The 17,201-nt window shown below is 41.9% G+C and overlaps 1 protein-coding gene across 3 annotated transcripts in view; it reads left to right on the top strand.

Moving 5' to 3' along the window:
• LOC115102200 (nucleolar protein 4-like) overlaps positions 1-17,201 on the top strand; it is a 158,815-nt gene that overhangs the window by 53,526 nt on the left and 88,088 nt on the right. For all 3 annotated transcript variants that reach the window (XM_065005363.1, XM_065005362.1, XM_065005361.1), the window contains exons 3-4: positions 3,894-4,005; positions 10,723-10,832. In XM_065005363.1, coding sequence (XP_064861435.1) covers positions 3,894-4,005; positions 10,723-10,832 — 222 coding nt within the window. The remainder of the gene's footprint in view (positions 1-3,893; positions 4,006-10,722; positions 10,833-17,201) is intronic.

Below are 17,201 nucleotides of genomic sequence, written 5' to 3' on the forward strand. Positions count from 1 at the left end.
TTAAAAACAAATATATATATATATATATATATATATATAATGTTGAACACAATAAATATAATCAATTAAGGGTCAACATCGAAATATTTATCCCAGCATTTATCCAAGCTCAGAACGCTTATATTCTTGATCTGACTGCCTGCCTCTTTGCGAACGAGTGGAATCATGAACAGTAGTTGGTTCGTTATTTTCACCTGCATCACCACTCTATCAAATGGCTAACTCCCCCCTCTCGCGGCACAGGTCGAGGGCCTGAGATGTGAAACAAAGTACACCAGCTCACACTCGGCTCAAGTAGCCTAGTCAACTAGAGAGTCAGAGATGCTGACGACTGTGTTTGCAAGATGCCGGACAAATGGCAATTTTTAAATCTTCCTGCGACTCCTGCCGTGTCTACAGACATCCCCCAAACAAACAAATAGTGACTCTTTGAGAATGAGTGCACCACAGGAGGCTGCTGAGGGGAGGACGGCTCATAATAATGGCCAGAACCGAGCAAATAGAATGGCATCATTCCACTAATTCCACTCCAGTCATTACCACGAGCCCGTCCTCCCCAATTAAGGTGCCACCAACCTCCTGTGGAGTACACAACTGGTAAGTAGTCACTTATAGATATGTCAGTCAGTCAGGTGGCTAACTGCTGACAGAGACTTATTGCAGTAACTTTGAAGTGCTCTGGCTAGTAATACTTAGCCAGCTAGAAGGATGAAGAAAGAAGCTAATGTTAAATGGAGCCTATCTCAGCAGGAGCAAAAAATATGTTATTAAATTCGTAATAACTTTGCTTTACAGAGAGTAGGTTACTGAGACAGACAGTGATGTGGCGCTCAGTGGTGAGGCTGAGGCAGGCTGCAATGCATGCAGGAGGAAGCAGAGACAGAGCGAGAGGTTAGTACATTGGTTCCCAAACTTGGGGTCGGTGACCCATGTGGGGTCCCCTGAGAAAATCTGTACTAATCTTATCAAACAAGTTAGGAACTTAAAAAAAAAGAAGATATGTTTCAATATCAGTTTCTCCACATGGCCTATCGTCCATATAGGCCTACATTAAAATGCAATCAATACAGGGCTAAAATGTTTGTTTTTATCACTGATGCTATGTCAGTGTGAATCATTACTCATATTTCCCCCCTTTCAGGGGTATAACGTTACAATTGTATAGCTAATAGGTTATGTGTTTGTAGATCAACTGAGGTGAATGAACCTACAGCAGGCAAGGTGATAATGACTCTGGTCAGTTTTGCTTGTTTTGCTGTTCTCCAAATACCATTTCAAATTGTTTGCTTCAACTTTCAGTGAGGTCCCTTTTCGGACCTTTCTAAAACTCAACCTCCTTCCCTCTAGATCCCCCCTCACTCCCCTCCTCCCCTCCCTCATTTTACAACCATCACCTCTCTGGCCAGGATGTTTGTTAGTGGGAAGGGGCTTTGAGGGAGAGGCGAGTGTGTGTATTTTCTCCTGCTCCCAACCCCAGCCTGCCACAGAGGGCGGAGTGATAGAGGCCAGTTTGAGAGAGAAGGGGAGAGGGGGAGGAAAGGATGACTGCAGGGACAGCGTGAAAAAAGGAAAGATCGGAAGGTGACAGCAAGGGCAGGAGACATATGAGAATACATTGAAAGTTCTCCTAGAGATAATCTGGTGTCACCAGGCCACCTTGCAAAAATGATAAAGAGACTGTGCAAACTGTCACCAAAGGCTTTTTGTCATTTGTCTCCATTTTATTCATAGAGACTAGGGTTGCAAAGGGTCGGAAACTTTCCGGTAAATTTCTGAAATTTCCATGGGATGTTAATTTTGGGAATTTTGCTTAAATTCATCAAAAAAGTTAGCTTATAACAGGGAACCTTTTTTGTGGGATACACGTAAGGAAATTCTAGGTCTTGTGGCATATTTTGGTTAAACTATCCCCAATTCAATGGAATTGCAACCCTCTGCATGCACAGTGCATTCTTCCTTCACATGTATAGCTGATTCTCAAGATCTTGCACACTAATGAGATGCTATTGAGCCCACATTATTACACTGTCTGAGCCAAGGACTACATGCTTTCTGGTCAATTTTGATTACAATACTGGGTGAGGTGAATATATTTTATATGACATACATTATTTTTTGTTAACTAGTAAATAGTAGCCTGCAGCAAAGTGTGTTTAAATAATGTCTAACTTGTTAACAATTTCTGCTAGTTATTTTTTGCAAGCCGTTTGATAGAGTGGTGAATGTGCTGCTAAAAGCCAAGGAAACGGTTAGGTATGTGAAGGGTCATCAAGTTATAGCAGCAATCTACCTCACCAAGCAAAGTGAGAAGAATAAGAGCACCACATTGAAGCTGCTCAGCAACACCCATTGTCATCAGATTTGACAGTCTCCTGGAGGGGAAGGAGTCTCTCCAAGAAATGGCCATATCACAGTCTGCCGATATGGACAGCCCCATCAAGAGGATCCTCCTGGATGATGTATTTTGGGAGAGAGTGGTAAGCAGCCTGAAACTCCTGAAAACTATAGCAGTAGCCATTGCACTGATTGAGGAGACAATGCCATCCTGTCTGATGTTTAGACTGCTTGCAGATGTAAGAGAAGAAATCCGTACTGCCCTGCCCACTTCACTGTTGCTCCAAGCAGAGGAAATTGCAGTTCTGAAATACATGAAATACATCAAAAACCGTGAAGACTTCTACCTGAAGCCCATACACGCCGCAGTGTACATGTTGGACCCCAAGTATGCTGGCAAGAGCATCCTGTCTGGTGCAGAGATAAACCAGGCCTATGGTGTCGTCACTACCGTGTCTTGCCACCTTGGCCTGGATGAGGGAAAGGTTCTTGGCAGTCTGGCGAAGTACACTTCCAAAGCAAAGGCTTTGGGATGGAGATGCAATATGGCAGTCGTGCCAATATATCTCATCAGTTACCTGGTGGAAGGGACTTCGTGGATCTGAGGCTCTTTCCCCTGTTGCCTCCATCATCCTCCAAATCCAACCAACATCAGCCTCCTCAGAGCGCAACTGGTCCTTGTTTGGGAACACACACACCAAAGCACACAACAGGCTAACCAATACAATGGTTGAAAAATTGGTGGCCATACAGGGAAATGTTAGGCTTTTTGAGCCTGACAACGAGCCATCCTCAACAAGGTTGGAAAGTGACAATGAAGATGAGGCATCAGAGTCTGATGATCAAGAGGTGGACATTGAGGAGGTCCAGGGAGAAGACATGGAAGCCCAAGAGGAAGACAGTCTAGAAACTATAGCGTTGATTATCATTTTACAGATGTATGTTGAAAACGTTTTCGGGAGATGCAATGGATCATTGGGGATCATTCAATATTCCCTTTCTTTTGTTGTTCAGTGTATGTTTCTGTCTCCATATGATATGGTAAATATATCCAGTGCAGAAAACATCTACATTTAAATGGTATTAATATTAATTTGCATATATTTCTGTTAATTCTCATATATTCCCATAATTTCCACGGAAAGTTTCCACCTCTGAATATTTCCCAAACTGTGCAATGCTTGACCAGACCACACCCCGCTCTCCTTGTTACACTCACGGAGGTACACACACACACACACACACACACACACACCCTTAAAACCCTACTGAAACTCCCTGCCTCTACTCTGGGTGAAGTCGTGACATTGTTCGATGGAGTTTTAACAGAAAGTCCAATTTAAGCCTGGAGAGACAGTAGTATCACCTTTTCAGTGTTCAATACTAGAAGCATGCATAGCAGCATCTTTATCAGCCATGGCTTTGGTAGTGATATCATTTTTTCTCTCTTTTCCCCGCCTCTCACTCTCTCGCTCTCTCTCTCTCGCTCTCTCTCTCCCCTCTCTCTCTCGCTCCCCCACCCCCCTCGCTCACTTGCTCGCTCTCTCGCTGATGAGCAGATAGCGGAGACGTATGCCTTCCTGCCCAGGGAGGCAGTGACCCGTTACCTGATGAGCTGTGGTGAGTGTCAGAAGCGGATGCACATCAGCCCTGGCGGCGCAGAGTTCAAAGGTAAACAATCTCTCTGTTTCTCTCTGGACCACTGACTGTTCAGAGCTATTTGGAAAGCTTCCGCAGTAGGCCTACATTACTACTCACGTCTGTACTGTCTGTAAGACAGCCCATACAAATCGCAGACTCTCAGAGCATGGATGTAGATGGACAGGTATTTTAATATGAGTTGTAAAAAGAACGCTTTGGAGCGCTGCTTGCTTTGCCCCCTCCTCCACTCCCCCTCCCCCTCTTATCCTCGTCTTGCTGCCACCCTAAAGGCACACCCCCCCAGTTTTCCCAGTCCTCCCCAGTCCTATTAAACTGATAGTCATTGGAGTGTCCTGCCTCCTTCCTAACACACTGCAATTAGCCCAATTTGGGGCTTTTAACAAAGAAATAAAGAAAAAAAATGAGAGAGAGAGAGGCACAGCAGACAGAGAGAAAAACGGCTTATTTCTTTGTATAGCATTTGTATTGTAGTGCTGGTTTCCCAGACTGAGAGAGTGCACAGTGTGTGGTATGGCATTGAAATGTGCTCAGCTCTACTGTGCTGCTGTGTTCTGTGCTAGCCTGGCCTGGGTTGGCTTGTGTCTTCCCCTGTGCCTGCTGGTTGGCTGTGTTAGCTTTGGCAAGTGACTGTGCCACTGGAGGACAGCTATGGCGGTAAGGGAACCGTGACTCAGACTGGCATTCTAGAGGAAGATTCCTGATATCCCACAACCCCATGCATTGTTCCCAAGGCCAAGGGCGAAAGACACACGGAGACAGACAAAAATGGGGTGGAAATGGTGAGAGTCCAAAAATGGAGTGAAATCTTCAATGGCTGTCCTGCTATTTATACATATTTTATTCCCTCTATATTCAGGGTCCCATATTGACAGAGTGGCTGTCATGTACCTTCACATATGGAAGGCACTTCCATATTCCCACAAGAACAGAACATGGGTAGTATGTAAAGTAAACTATGCCAAATGAATAGTAATGCTCACCAAACCCTCTCCTCCATCCCATAAACACACAACACAGCAAGAGAAGTGCTCCCAGGCCCAATCTGTCTGTCAGAGTGTTGTGTCAACGCTGACCAGCTAACACTGGGCGTCACCCATAAAGAGAGCAGCTAATTGGCTTCCTTCCCTATGGGGGTCCACCCCTTTCAACCCCTCCAACCCACCACCCCCCTCCTCTCCGCCTAAGCCACTCCCGCAAAAGTTCAGTGTTGAATTATTGAATGCAATTCATTACTGTATGCTGGGGCTCTTTTAAATTGACATCAGGCAGTCTTTTGAGTCACATCTTTCATCTTTAGTCTCTTCAACCTTCATCATAACGTATTGGTTATGCACTAGGAACAGGTGTCGAGGAGGTGTAGGATAGGGCCCATATTCATAAAGCCCTCAGAGAAGGACTGCTGATCTATGATCAGCTTTTTGCCTTTTAGATCATGATGAATAAGATTACATGGACAGGAGGGACCTGATCCCAGATCAGCACTAGATCTGAGATGCTTTATTAATAAGAGCCTTGGTCACTGGTCCTGTGCTGATTTTTCCTCCCTTTTCATTTTAAACTCCATTTCTCAGCTGTCAAGTCTAGTCTCTGTCATTTCATTTATCTGCTGACCTACTAAGGGACAATGTTCTGGAGTCCTAAAGGGGGGAAATAAAGGCAGATAATCTATACTTTTGCAGTAAATAGACAGGAGCGCAATCGATTACTGATGGATAGAGTGTGTGTACACATGAGTGTACTGTCCCAGTAGGTGATAGGTTATTTGATATGATTCTTGGAGAGGAGGACCAAGAATCATAGTACCCTCCAAGGTCAGGTCCCTGGGTCTGAACCCCGAGCTGTGCAACAGGGTCCTGAACTTCCTGACGGGCCGCCTCCAGGTGGTGAAGGTGGAAAACAACACCTCCACTTTGCTGATCCTCTACACAGGGGCCCCACAAGGGTGCAAACTCAGACCCCTCCTGTACTCCATGTTCACCCATGACTGCATGGCCACGCATGCCTCCGACTCAATCATCAAGTTTGCAGATGACACAACAGTAGTAGGCCTGATTACCAACAATGACAAGACAGCCTACAGGGAGTAGGTGAGGGCCCTGGAAGAGTGATGCCAGGAAAATAACCTCTCACTTAACATCAACAAAACAAAGGAGCTGCTCGTGGACTTCAGGAAACAACAGAGGGAGCACACCCCTATCCACATCGACGGGACCACAGTGGAGAAGGTGGAAAGCTTCAAGTTCCTCGGCGTACACATCACTGACGATCTGAAATGGTCCACCCACACAGACAGGAGGCTGAAGAAATCTGGCTTGGCCCCTAAAACCCTCACAAACTCTTACTGATGCACAATGCACAATTGACAGCATCCTGTCAGGCTGTATCACCACCTGGTATGGCAACTGCACCGACCGCAATCGCAGGGCACTGCAGAGGGTGGTGTGGTCTGCTCAACGTATCACCGGGGTCAAATTATGTGCCCTCCAGGACACCTACAGCACCCTAAGTCACAGGAAGGCCAAAAAGATAATCAAGGACATCAACCACCCGAGCCATGGCCTGTTCACCCCGCTATCATCTAGAAGGCAAGGTTAGTACAGGTGCATCAAGGCTGGGACAGAGAGACTGAAAAACAGCTTCTATCGCAAGGCCATCAGACTGTTTAAACAGCCATCACTAGCCGGCTTCCACCCGCTTACGTAAACCTGCACCTTAGAGGCTGCTGTCCTATATACATAGACTTGGAATCACTGGCCACTTTAATAATGGAACACTAGTCACGTTAATAATGTTTAAATAATGTTTACATACTGCTTTACTCATCTCATATGTACAGTTGAAGTTGGAAGTTTACATACACTTAGGTTGGAGTCATTAAAACTCGTTTTTCAAAAACACCACACATTTCTTGTTAACAAACTATAGTTTTGGCATGTCGGTTAGGACATCTACTTTGTGCAAGTACATTTTCCAACAATTGTTTACAGAGATTATTTCACTTATAATTCACTGTATCACAATTCCAGTGGGTCACAAGTTTACATACACTAAGTTGACTGTGCCTTTAAACAACTTAGAAAATTCCAGAAAATTATGTCATGGCTTTAGAAGCTTCTGATAGGGTAATTGACATAATTTTAGTCAATTGGAGGTGTACCTGTGGATAAATGTCAAGGCATACCTTCAAACTCAGTGCCTCTTTGCTTGACATCATGAGAAAAACAGAAGAAATCAGCCAAGACCTCAGAAAAAAAATTGTAGACCTCCACAATTCTGGGTCATTGTTGGGAGCAATTTCCAAAAGCCTGAAGGTACCACGTTCATCTGTACAAACAATAGTACACAAGTATAAACACCATGGGACCACGCAGCCGTCATACCGCTCAGGAAGGAGACGCGTTCTGTCTCCTAGAGATGAACCTACTTTGGTGCGAAAAGTGCAAATCAATCCCAGAACAACAGCAAAGGACCTTGTGAAGATGCTGGAGGAAACAGGTACAAAAGTATCTATATCCACAGAGTCCTATATCGACATAACCTGAAAGACCTCTCAGCAAGGAAGAAGCCACTTGTCCAAAACCACCATAAAAAAGCCAGACTGCAGTTTGCAATTGCACATGGGGACAAAGATTGTACTTTTTGGAGAAATGTCCTCTAGTCTGATGAAACAAAAATAGAACTGTTTGGCCATAATGACCATCATTATGTTTGGAGAAAAAAGGGGGAGGCTTGCAAGCCGAAGAACACCATCCCAACCGTGAAACACGGGGGATGGCAGCATCATGTTGTGGGGGTGCTTTGCTGCAGGAGGGACTGGTGCACTTCACAAAATAGATGGCATCATGAGGAGGGGAAATTATGTGGATATATTGAAGCAACATCTCAAGACATCAGTCAGGAAGTTAAATCTTGGTCGCAAATTTGTATTTGTATTTTATTTGACCTTTTATTTAACTAGGCAAGTCAGTTAAGAACTAATTCTTATTTTCAACGACGGCCTAGGAACAGTGGGTTAACTGCCTGTTCAGGGGCAGAACGACAGATTTGTACCTTGCAACCTTCCGGTTACTAGTCCAACGCTAACCACTAGGCTACCCTGCCGCCCTATTGGGTCTTCCAAATGGACAATGACCCCAAGCATACTTCCAAAGTTGTGGAAAATGGCATAAGGACAACAATGTCAAGGTATTGGAGTGGCCATCACAAAGCCCTGACTTCATCCTATAGAAAATGTGTGGGCAGAACTGAAAAAGTGTGTGTGAGCAAGGAGGCATAGAAACCTGACTCAGTTACACCAGCTCTGTCAGGAGGAATGGGCCATAATTCACCCAACTTACTGTGGGAAGCTTGTGGAAGGCTACCCGAAACATTTGACCCAAGTTAAACAATTTAAAGGCAATGCTACCAAATACTAATTGAGTGTATGTAAACGTCTGACCCACTGGGAATGTGATGAAAGAAATAAGAGCTGAAATAAATCATTCTCTCTACTCTTATTATGACATTTCACATTCTTAAAATAAAGTGGTGATCCTAACTGACCTAAGACAGGGAATTTTTACTAGGATTAAATGTCAGGAATTGTGAAAGTCTGAGTTAAAATGTATTTGGCAAAGGTGTATGTAAACTTCCAACTTCAACTGTATTTACTGTATTCTATTCTACTGTGTTTTAATCAATGCAACTCCGACATTACTCGCTCTAATATTTATACATTTCTTAAATCCATTCTTTTACTTTTAGATTTGTGTGAATTGTTACATACTACTGCACTGTTGGAGCTAGGAACACAAGCATTTCACTACACCCGCAATAACATCTGCTAATAAAATGTTATTTCAAATGTTATTTTATTTGATGAGGATGACAGACTATTGCTTGCACTTGAAGTATAATGTCAATGCAATACAAGAGAGGATGTATACCAGTTCAGTTATAGAGAATTTGCAGTTATTTTGTTATATGCTATATTATACAGTATATTATAGTAGAGAAGTCTTTAAAAATGAACTGCTGGTATAAGTAAGTTCAAATGCACAAGCATCTTAATGTAGGATGTCCACTTAGTGGTTTAATGCACCCATTACATATACTGTAAATGTCCATCATGGTCAATGGCAGAGAAATCATACTGCAGGTCCACTATTCATTTAAAAAATCTGGTCTCTTTTTCATTATGGTTTAACACAGGGCAGGATAGTAGTGGATTTGTATTTATTATGGATCCCCATTAGCTGTTGCCAAGGCAGCAGCTACTCTTCCTGGGGTCCAAATGACATTACATGTAAAACAAAAGATGAAACAGTACATCATATTACGCTGTTACACCCCTACATATCAACAATACAAAAGGTATAATATTATCATACAACATTACAATGTAGCATGCGTGTGCTAGTGTGTGTGTGTCCTGTGTGTGTGTGTGTGTGTTTGTGTGTGTGTGTGTGTGTGTGTGTGTGTGTGTGTGTGTGTGTGTGTGTGTGTGTGTGCCTGTGTGTGTCTCTTCACAGTCCACGTTGTTCCATAAGGTGTAGTTTGATCTGTTTTTTAAATCTGATTTAACTGCTACTACATGAGTTATTTGATGTGGAATAGAGTTCCATGTAGTCATGGCTCTGTGTGGTACTGTGAATTTCCCGGGGGTCTGTTCTGGACTTGGGGACTGTGAAGAGACCCCTTGTGGCATGTCTTATGGGGTATGCATGGGTGTCTGTGTACTAGTTGTTTGAACATGTCAATACCACTCACAAAGACAAGAAGTGATGCAGTCAATCTCCTCTACTTTGAGCCAGGAGAGATTGACATGCGTGTCATTGATGTTAGCATATACTTGATGCAAACATATACTTAATAAAAATAAATGTAAGTTGTTTCAATGATTTGTTCATTTAAATGATGTATGTGATTTAATATACAAAATTGTAATAATATTTCTCTCTACTTAATCATTTTAAATTATTGCAACAATTTTGCCTCTTGCCTCTGTTTTTAGAGGATTGTGGGTAATTCAAATGTTTTTGTTGTATGCATGTTTGAAGAAAGAAAGAAAGTATATTTATATATTAGAATTAAGCAGCCCGTTGTTCAAAATGGTGTACTGGATCATGATGAACGGATAGCAAAACCATCAGGCAAATGATTGTTCAATGATGAGACCACCCATTCCTTCCATCACCACTCTTAATGATGGAAGCAAATGCTGCTTCCTGCCAGTGGTGGAAAAAGTACCCAATTGTCATTCTTAAGTAAAGATACCTTAATAGAAAATGACAAAAAAAAGGTTAAAGTCACCAAATAAATTTCTACTTGAGTAAAAGCATAGAAGTATTTGGTTTTAAATATACTTAAGTATCAAAAGTAAATGTAATTGCTAACATATGCTTTAAAAAGTGCAAGTATAAATCATTTCAAATTCCATAAATTTAGCAAACTAGACAGCACCATTTTCTCTACTCCCACATTAAATGGCCCTCTAGTGTCCACATAGAGCACTGCCACCCAGGCGGAGTCCATTAACTAGTGCATGTATAGATTCATCAGGGCACTCAACAGGAAAAAAAATTGCATTTCTAAAGTTCAGGTAATGCCTCGCTCTTTCAGTTTGTTTTCTTACAAACTGTATGTGTTTGGGTTCAAGAAGCAGGTTATGGGTTTGGGTTTGGGTTCAAGAAGGAGGTTATGGGAGAATGAGAGTCTACTAATACTTTGTGTGTATAATCTTCACAGAAAATGACAGACCGACATCACTGGTGCCGGATCTCATCGATTACAACATGCCGCTGACCACCACCTATCTGAAGCAGATGAAACTCCAGTGCATGAGTACCAATGAGCAGGTAAGGCCAAGGTGTAGCTTGTACATCAGTGTTCCCTAACTGGCGGCCCCCAGAAGATTTTAATTGGCCCCCCAAGTTTTCTGAGAATTTGTTTTATATATATCACACACACACACACACACACTACCGGTCAAATGTTTTAGAACACCTAATCATTCAAGGGTTTTTCTTTATTTTTACTATTTTCTACATTGTAGAATAATAGTGAAGACATCAACTATGAAATAACACATGGAATCATGTAGTAACCAAAAACGTGTTAAACAAATCAAAATATATTTTATATTTGAGATTCTTCAAATAGCCACCCTTTGCCTTGATGATAGCTTTGCACACTTGGCATTCTTGGTGGCTATTTGAAGAATCTCAAATATAAAATATATTTTGATTTGTTTAACACTTTTTTTGGTTACTACATGATTCCACATGTGTTATTTCATAGTTTTGATGTCTTCTCTATTATTCTACATTGTATAAAATAGTAAAAATAAATAAAAACCCTTGAATGAGTAGGTGTTCTTAAACTTTTGACCGTGTGTGTGTGTGTGTGTGTGTGTGTGTGTGTGTGTGTGTAATATATACATACATACAGTACAAATTAAAAGTTTGGACACAACTACTCAAGGGTTGAAACTGGCTCTCATGAATGCCAAGATTGTGCAAAGCTTTCATCAAGGCAAAGGATGGTTAGTTTGAAGAATCTCAAATATAATATATATTTATATATAACACTTTTTTGGTTACTACATGATTCAATATGTGTTCTTTCATAGTTTTGATGTCTTCACTATCATTCTACAATGTAGAAAATAGTAAAAAATAAGAAAAGGCCTTGAATGAGTAGGTTTGTCCAAACGTTTGACTGGTCCTGTATATAATATAATAAAATAAAAGAATTGTTGGACATAAAAGACAGCAAATCAGCTCCAAGTGATTTTAATGATGGAAATCTGTTCCAAAGTATTCCCATGTATAATAGAGAGATATATGTGATCGTATACGAACAGATGGAAATCTGTTCCAAAGTATTCCTGTGTATAATAGAGAGATATATGTGATCGTATACGAACAGATGGAAATCTGTTCCAAAGTATTCCCGTGTATAATAGAGAGATATATGTGATCGTATACGAACAGATGGAAATCTGTTCCAAAGTATTCCCATGTATAATAGAGAGATATATGTGATCGTATACGAACAGATGGAAATCTGTTCCAAAGTATTCCCATGTATAATAGAGAGATATATGTGATCGTATACGAACAGATGGAAATCTGTTCCAAAGTATTCCCATGTATAATAGAGAGATATATGTGATCGTATACGAACAGATGGAAATCTGTTCCAAAGTATTCCCGTGTATAATAGAGAGATATATGTGATCGTATACGAACAGATGGAAATCTGTTCCAAAGTATTCCCGTGTATAATAGAGAGATATATGTGATCGTATACAAATGTAAGCCAGGTTTGAATTTTTTAAATATTTTAGTCAAATATTATTTCTGTTTGGGCTTCTTCTGGTCAATTTGCAGTCTACAAATGATTTATAATTATGTTCCAGCCCTCTGACCATCCGCTCAAGAAAAAATCGGCCCGCGGCTGAATCTAGTTGATGGTCCACACTGTACATTCTGTTGTCCAGAATAGGTGAAGATTAGATGGAAGTGGCCGTTTTCACTGTCATTTCTATCAGGCTCTTTGTGTACCACACACACCCCTCCCTCGACAGCCCACCTTCCATCCCCCATGCCAGGTTAGCTATCTGTATAAGAGCATGGAATCATTCAGGACTGCCAATCAGGCGCACACAGGAAAGTGTGTGCTTGTGAGATTGTGTAAACGTGCTCGTGAGATTATGTGTGCCTGCATCTGTGTGGGCGAATGAAAGTGCGTATATGTGGATGTGCGAGTGTGTGCTAGCATGCCTGGTAGTATAATCAAGGAGGGAATGGGGTTCAGCTCATTCCAATTAACAAAGACTCGGCAGTCTAATTAACTGAGGTGTGAGAAAAGTATTGGAGTACCAATTTGCAGAGGAATGCCAATATGTTCTGTCGGCTAGACACTGCCGTTCGCCATGCACACGAACAGAAGTAAATGTAGTATACATTTTTCCTGTAGGCCGGATCATAATGTGGTGCTGATATGTTTAAAAATGTTGTGTTGTTTGCTGCTGCCTTCTTGGTCAGGTCTCCCTTGCAAGTAAGAGTACTCACATCTTTGGTCCAACAACATTGTTAATAATCACCCTAATTACTAACAGTTCACAATTTTACCATGATTTTCATGTTACATTTAGTCTTACATCAATTATATCATTAAATTGTGACATGTCTTAAGACGTGATTTAAAACGGACAAGTTTTTTACTTAAGAATGGGCATGCTTACGCTTGAGCAAGGTGCTCTGCAGGGTCCCCATCTCCTGACTCAACAAAACTAACCATCCCCTGATGGATTGAAATGCAGGGTGTTGGGCATCTAAGTGCTTGAGATTCAGTTTCATGTCTAATCCTGGCTTTTAGATTTTCAGCAGAGCAGCAGTACTCACCAGAGGCAGGAAATGAGGAACAATGACTCAGCTATCAAAAAAGGACACACAGGCAGTGAAGGCTTGGATTGGTGGGGGTGGGTGAGGGTGAGGGGCAGGCACCAGGGTGTAAGAGGGCACTAAGGGGGGCAATCATTGAATGACCACTCTGTGAAAGAGGTCATGGGCTTTTGTGTGTGTTTTTTATAGGGTCTTTACAGAGCACGGGGTGGTGCAGGGTTAGAGCGAAAGAGAGAGAAAAGAGAGAGAGAAAAGAGGGAGAGAAGGATGTGGCAGTGAGGGAGGGGGGACGAGACCATCAAGACATGCGTGTCCAGACCAATTCAATAATGGAGGAAATTACCAAGCATCCTTCCTGCAGGCTGCAGACGCTGGGCGGTGGCTCTGTCTCTGCCCACACCGCCAGGGAGGGGAAGGGGAGGGGGGTGATGGGAAGAGAATTAAAGAGGGATGGTTCATTATCATTTATGGGCTGTTTTCCCATTTATTCTGTCTTCTCCTGAGAAAACTAATTGAGTTTTTGGGGTGGGGGTGGGGGGTGGCAGGGGGGATGGAGAGGTGGGGGTAGGTAGGCTATAATTACTATGGGGCTATAGGAAGACACCAGATAAGATACCAGTTAAAGTGAAGACTAGTTTATAAAATGAGGAATAACCCCCCACCCCCCACCTCACGATAATGATGATGAATAAAAAGCAGTCTATTTATAACAGGTTGTATTTGCATACTGACAAAGACTATGTGTTTCATACTGGGGAGAATGTAGCTTAAAGTCAATGTATTGTGTTGGTCAATGTAACTATAAGGACTGGGATAGAGTGCATGGTGCTGACCTGCTCTAATATATAGTGGCATGAACAATTTCAAGGGTCTACACTCAAATCAATATTGAACACGCTATGAGATGTGTGTTACGGGTTCGTATGTTTTGAAATTGTGTTATTGATACATACACTTTCCAGGTTTCGCCTGTAGGTGGCAGAAGTTCCCCATCAATCTGTCTTAAAGTGCGTACAGTACATACGCCTTATCCGCACACAAATCATCTGTTGACTGCCTTTAATGGGACTCACGTGGTTATGGTATGAATCTTTTAAAAATATAATTTTTACTCAATTGCTAAAAAGACCTTCAGAATGAAAGAAGACTATTGTGTGTGATCAAACCATAGAAATGGGTCAAACCTTAAGGCATATACTTTTCTTTAAATGCCTCCTTTGTGTGTAAGTTACTGTAGGCTATTGATAGTTTGTGTATCACTCTCTTATTTGCCTACACATGTTTTTATTTTGATGAATCAATTACATATTTCTGAAGTAAAGGTTTTCAGTGAAAATACTGAATGTGAAGTCAGGTGTGGGCATTTGTAGAGCAAGAAACAAAGCAATGACTGTACTGTACTGTGGGAATTAACAAAGAGAAGAGGGGAGAGGCAGTGGTAAAATATGTATTTATTAAGCCGCCAAAGACCATTTGAAATGGATTGAGTGAACCCACTCTAACGCACTGTTGCCTACAGTCCCTATTTTGCACGAGGCGTGTGACGTCGGTTACCGCTGCCCCGCCTCCATCTTTGGGGCTGGTTGACAGTGCAAGTCTTGGAGGGTCCTGTACTCGCTCCCATACCAGGACATTGTCTTTAGAATTAAACGTGAATAAAGAGACTGGAAAGGGGGAGAAATTGGAGAGTGGTTTGACATTCACACTTGAAAATTCACCATCAGAAGTGAAGGTAAGCATTTATTTGACATGATACGGTTGTGTTGATATTTTGCTGTTCTCAACTGTGCGCTGAGCTATTTTCAGCAGCTTTGGAAAATAATGTTGTGGCAATTACACCTCCCCAGTTTTCAGCTTATTTATACCCAAATATATAATAATTTCTAACCAATGAATGACTGATAAAATGGTTTATATGATTGATTTTCGATAATACCCTATGCCTTATAGATTTTTGATATAATGCATAGGATATAATTTGTATCAATTCAATTATTATAGCAAGACGTTTGCTGTAGAAGTTCTGTAGAACAATCTATTCGATCCTCTCACAACTTAAAATGTTATAGTAGGCTATTATAATACCATTCCAAAATATAGTATTAATATCAAACATATTTCAAGAAGGTACTCCAGTTGACATCCAACATCGCATATAAGTGTGTTATTATCCATCCCTAGTAGGCGATCAATTAAACAATATCCGATGATTGCTTGAGTTAATTGTATAAATTGTCCTACAGTGGTCAGTCATCCTTTTATTTTGGTGTAGGGTATGCATCAACCGCATACCGGTGAAGTGCATAGTTCAGTGTATACTGTGTATCATCGCATGTCATTCCATATGTCACATTGTTCTCTGGTGGGATGCAGAATTACCAAGCACAGTGGGAACAATCCCCCACCAGCGAGGCGCGTGCGGCGTGCTCACAGCCGTGCCCCATGCCTGTGTAACGTGATCATTACTGTAGGTTGCGTACTGTAGCAATTTGCTCCTAGTTACCTTCCGAGAAACGTACAAGCCGGGGCAGGATACATTTGAGCTATTAGAATTTCGTGCAGTGCTTTTAAACAATGCAGTGGTCCGATGTTACATTGTGATTGTAGCAGCAGAAGTTCCATTTTGGCTGCCATTTAGATATTTAATGTTACTATGGTAACCCTTGGACGATTCCTCCAATTGTCCAGCTAGCGGTTAGAAAAATACCAACTTTAACAAAGGCTAAACATTCTAGCTAGCTAGTACCATTTAGCTATTTATATCTGGAGTAGCTAACTTTGCAAGCTCTGTCGATATTATTGCTTCAAAGTACTGTGGCCAAGCCACGGTATTTAAGGTAAGTGAAGGAAGTTAGCTAGGGAGCGTTAGCTTGCCAACATTTGACAGGAAACATTTGCTAACTAGCTAGTTACCATCTAGCAAGATACATTAGTTACTTACACTATATATACAAAAGTATGTGGACACCCCTTCAAATTAGTGGATTCGGCTATTTCAGCCACACCCGTTGCTGACAGGTATATAAAATCAATCACACCGCCATGCAATCTCCATAGACAAACATTGTCAGTAGAATGGCCTTACTGAAGAGCTCAGTGACATTTAACATGGCACCTTCATAGGATGCCACCTTTCCAACAGCTCAGTTACAAAAATATCTGCCCTGCTAGAGCTGCCCCGGTCAACTGTAAGTGCTGTTATTGTGAAGTGGCTGCGACATTCAGTCCCAAGTTCCAAACTGCCTCTGGAAACAACGTCAGCATCAAGAACTGTTAGTCAGGGGCTTCATGAAATGGGTTTCCGTAGTCAATCAGCCGCAAACAAGCCTAAGATCACCATGCGCAATGCCAAGTGATGGCTAGAGTGGTCTAACACGTGTTTTCTGGAGTGATGAATCACGCTTCACCATCTGGCAGTCCAACGGACGAATCTGGGTTTGGTGAATTCCAGGAGAACGCTACCTGCCCAAATATATAGTGCCAACTGTAAAGTTTGGTGGATGAGTAATAATGGTCTGGGGCTGTTTTTCATGGTTTGGGCTAGTCCCCTTAGTTCCAGTGAAGGGAAATCTTAATGCTACAGCATACAATGACATAATAGATGATTCTGTGCTTCCAACTTTGTGGCAAAAGTTAGGGGAATTTCCTTTCCTGTTTCAGCATGCACAAAGTGAGGTCCCTTCAGAAATGGTTTGTCCAGATCAGTCTGGAAGAACTTGACTGGGCTGCACAGAGCCCTGACCTCAACCCCATTGAACACCTTTGGAATGAATTGGAACGCCGACTGCGAGCCAGGCCTAATTGCCCAACATCAGT

Source organism: Oncorhynchus nerka, linkage group LG20, assembly GCF_034236695.1.
Source record: "Oncorhynchus nerka isolate Pitt River linkage group LG20, Oner_Uvic_2.0, whole genome shotgun sequence".
In the NCBI taxonomy this organism is placed as follows: Eukaryota; Metazoa; Chordata; class Actinopteri; order Salmoniformes; family Salmonidae; genus Oncorhynchus; species Oncorhynchus nerka.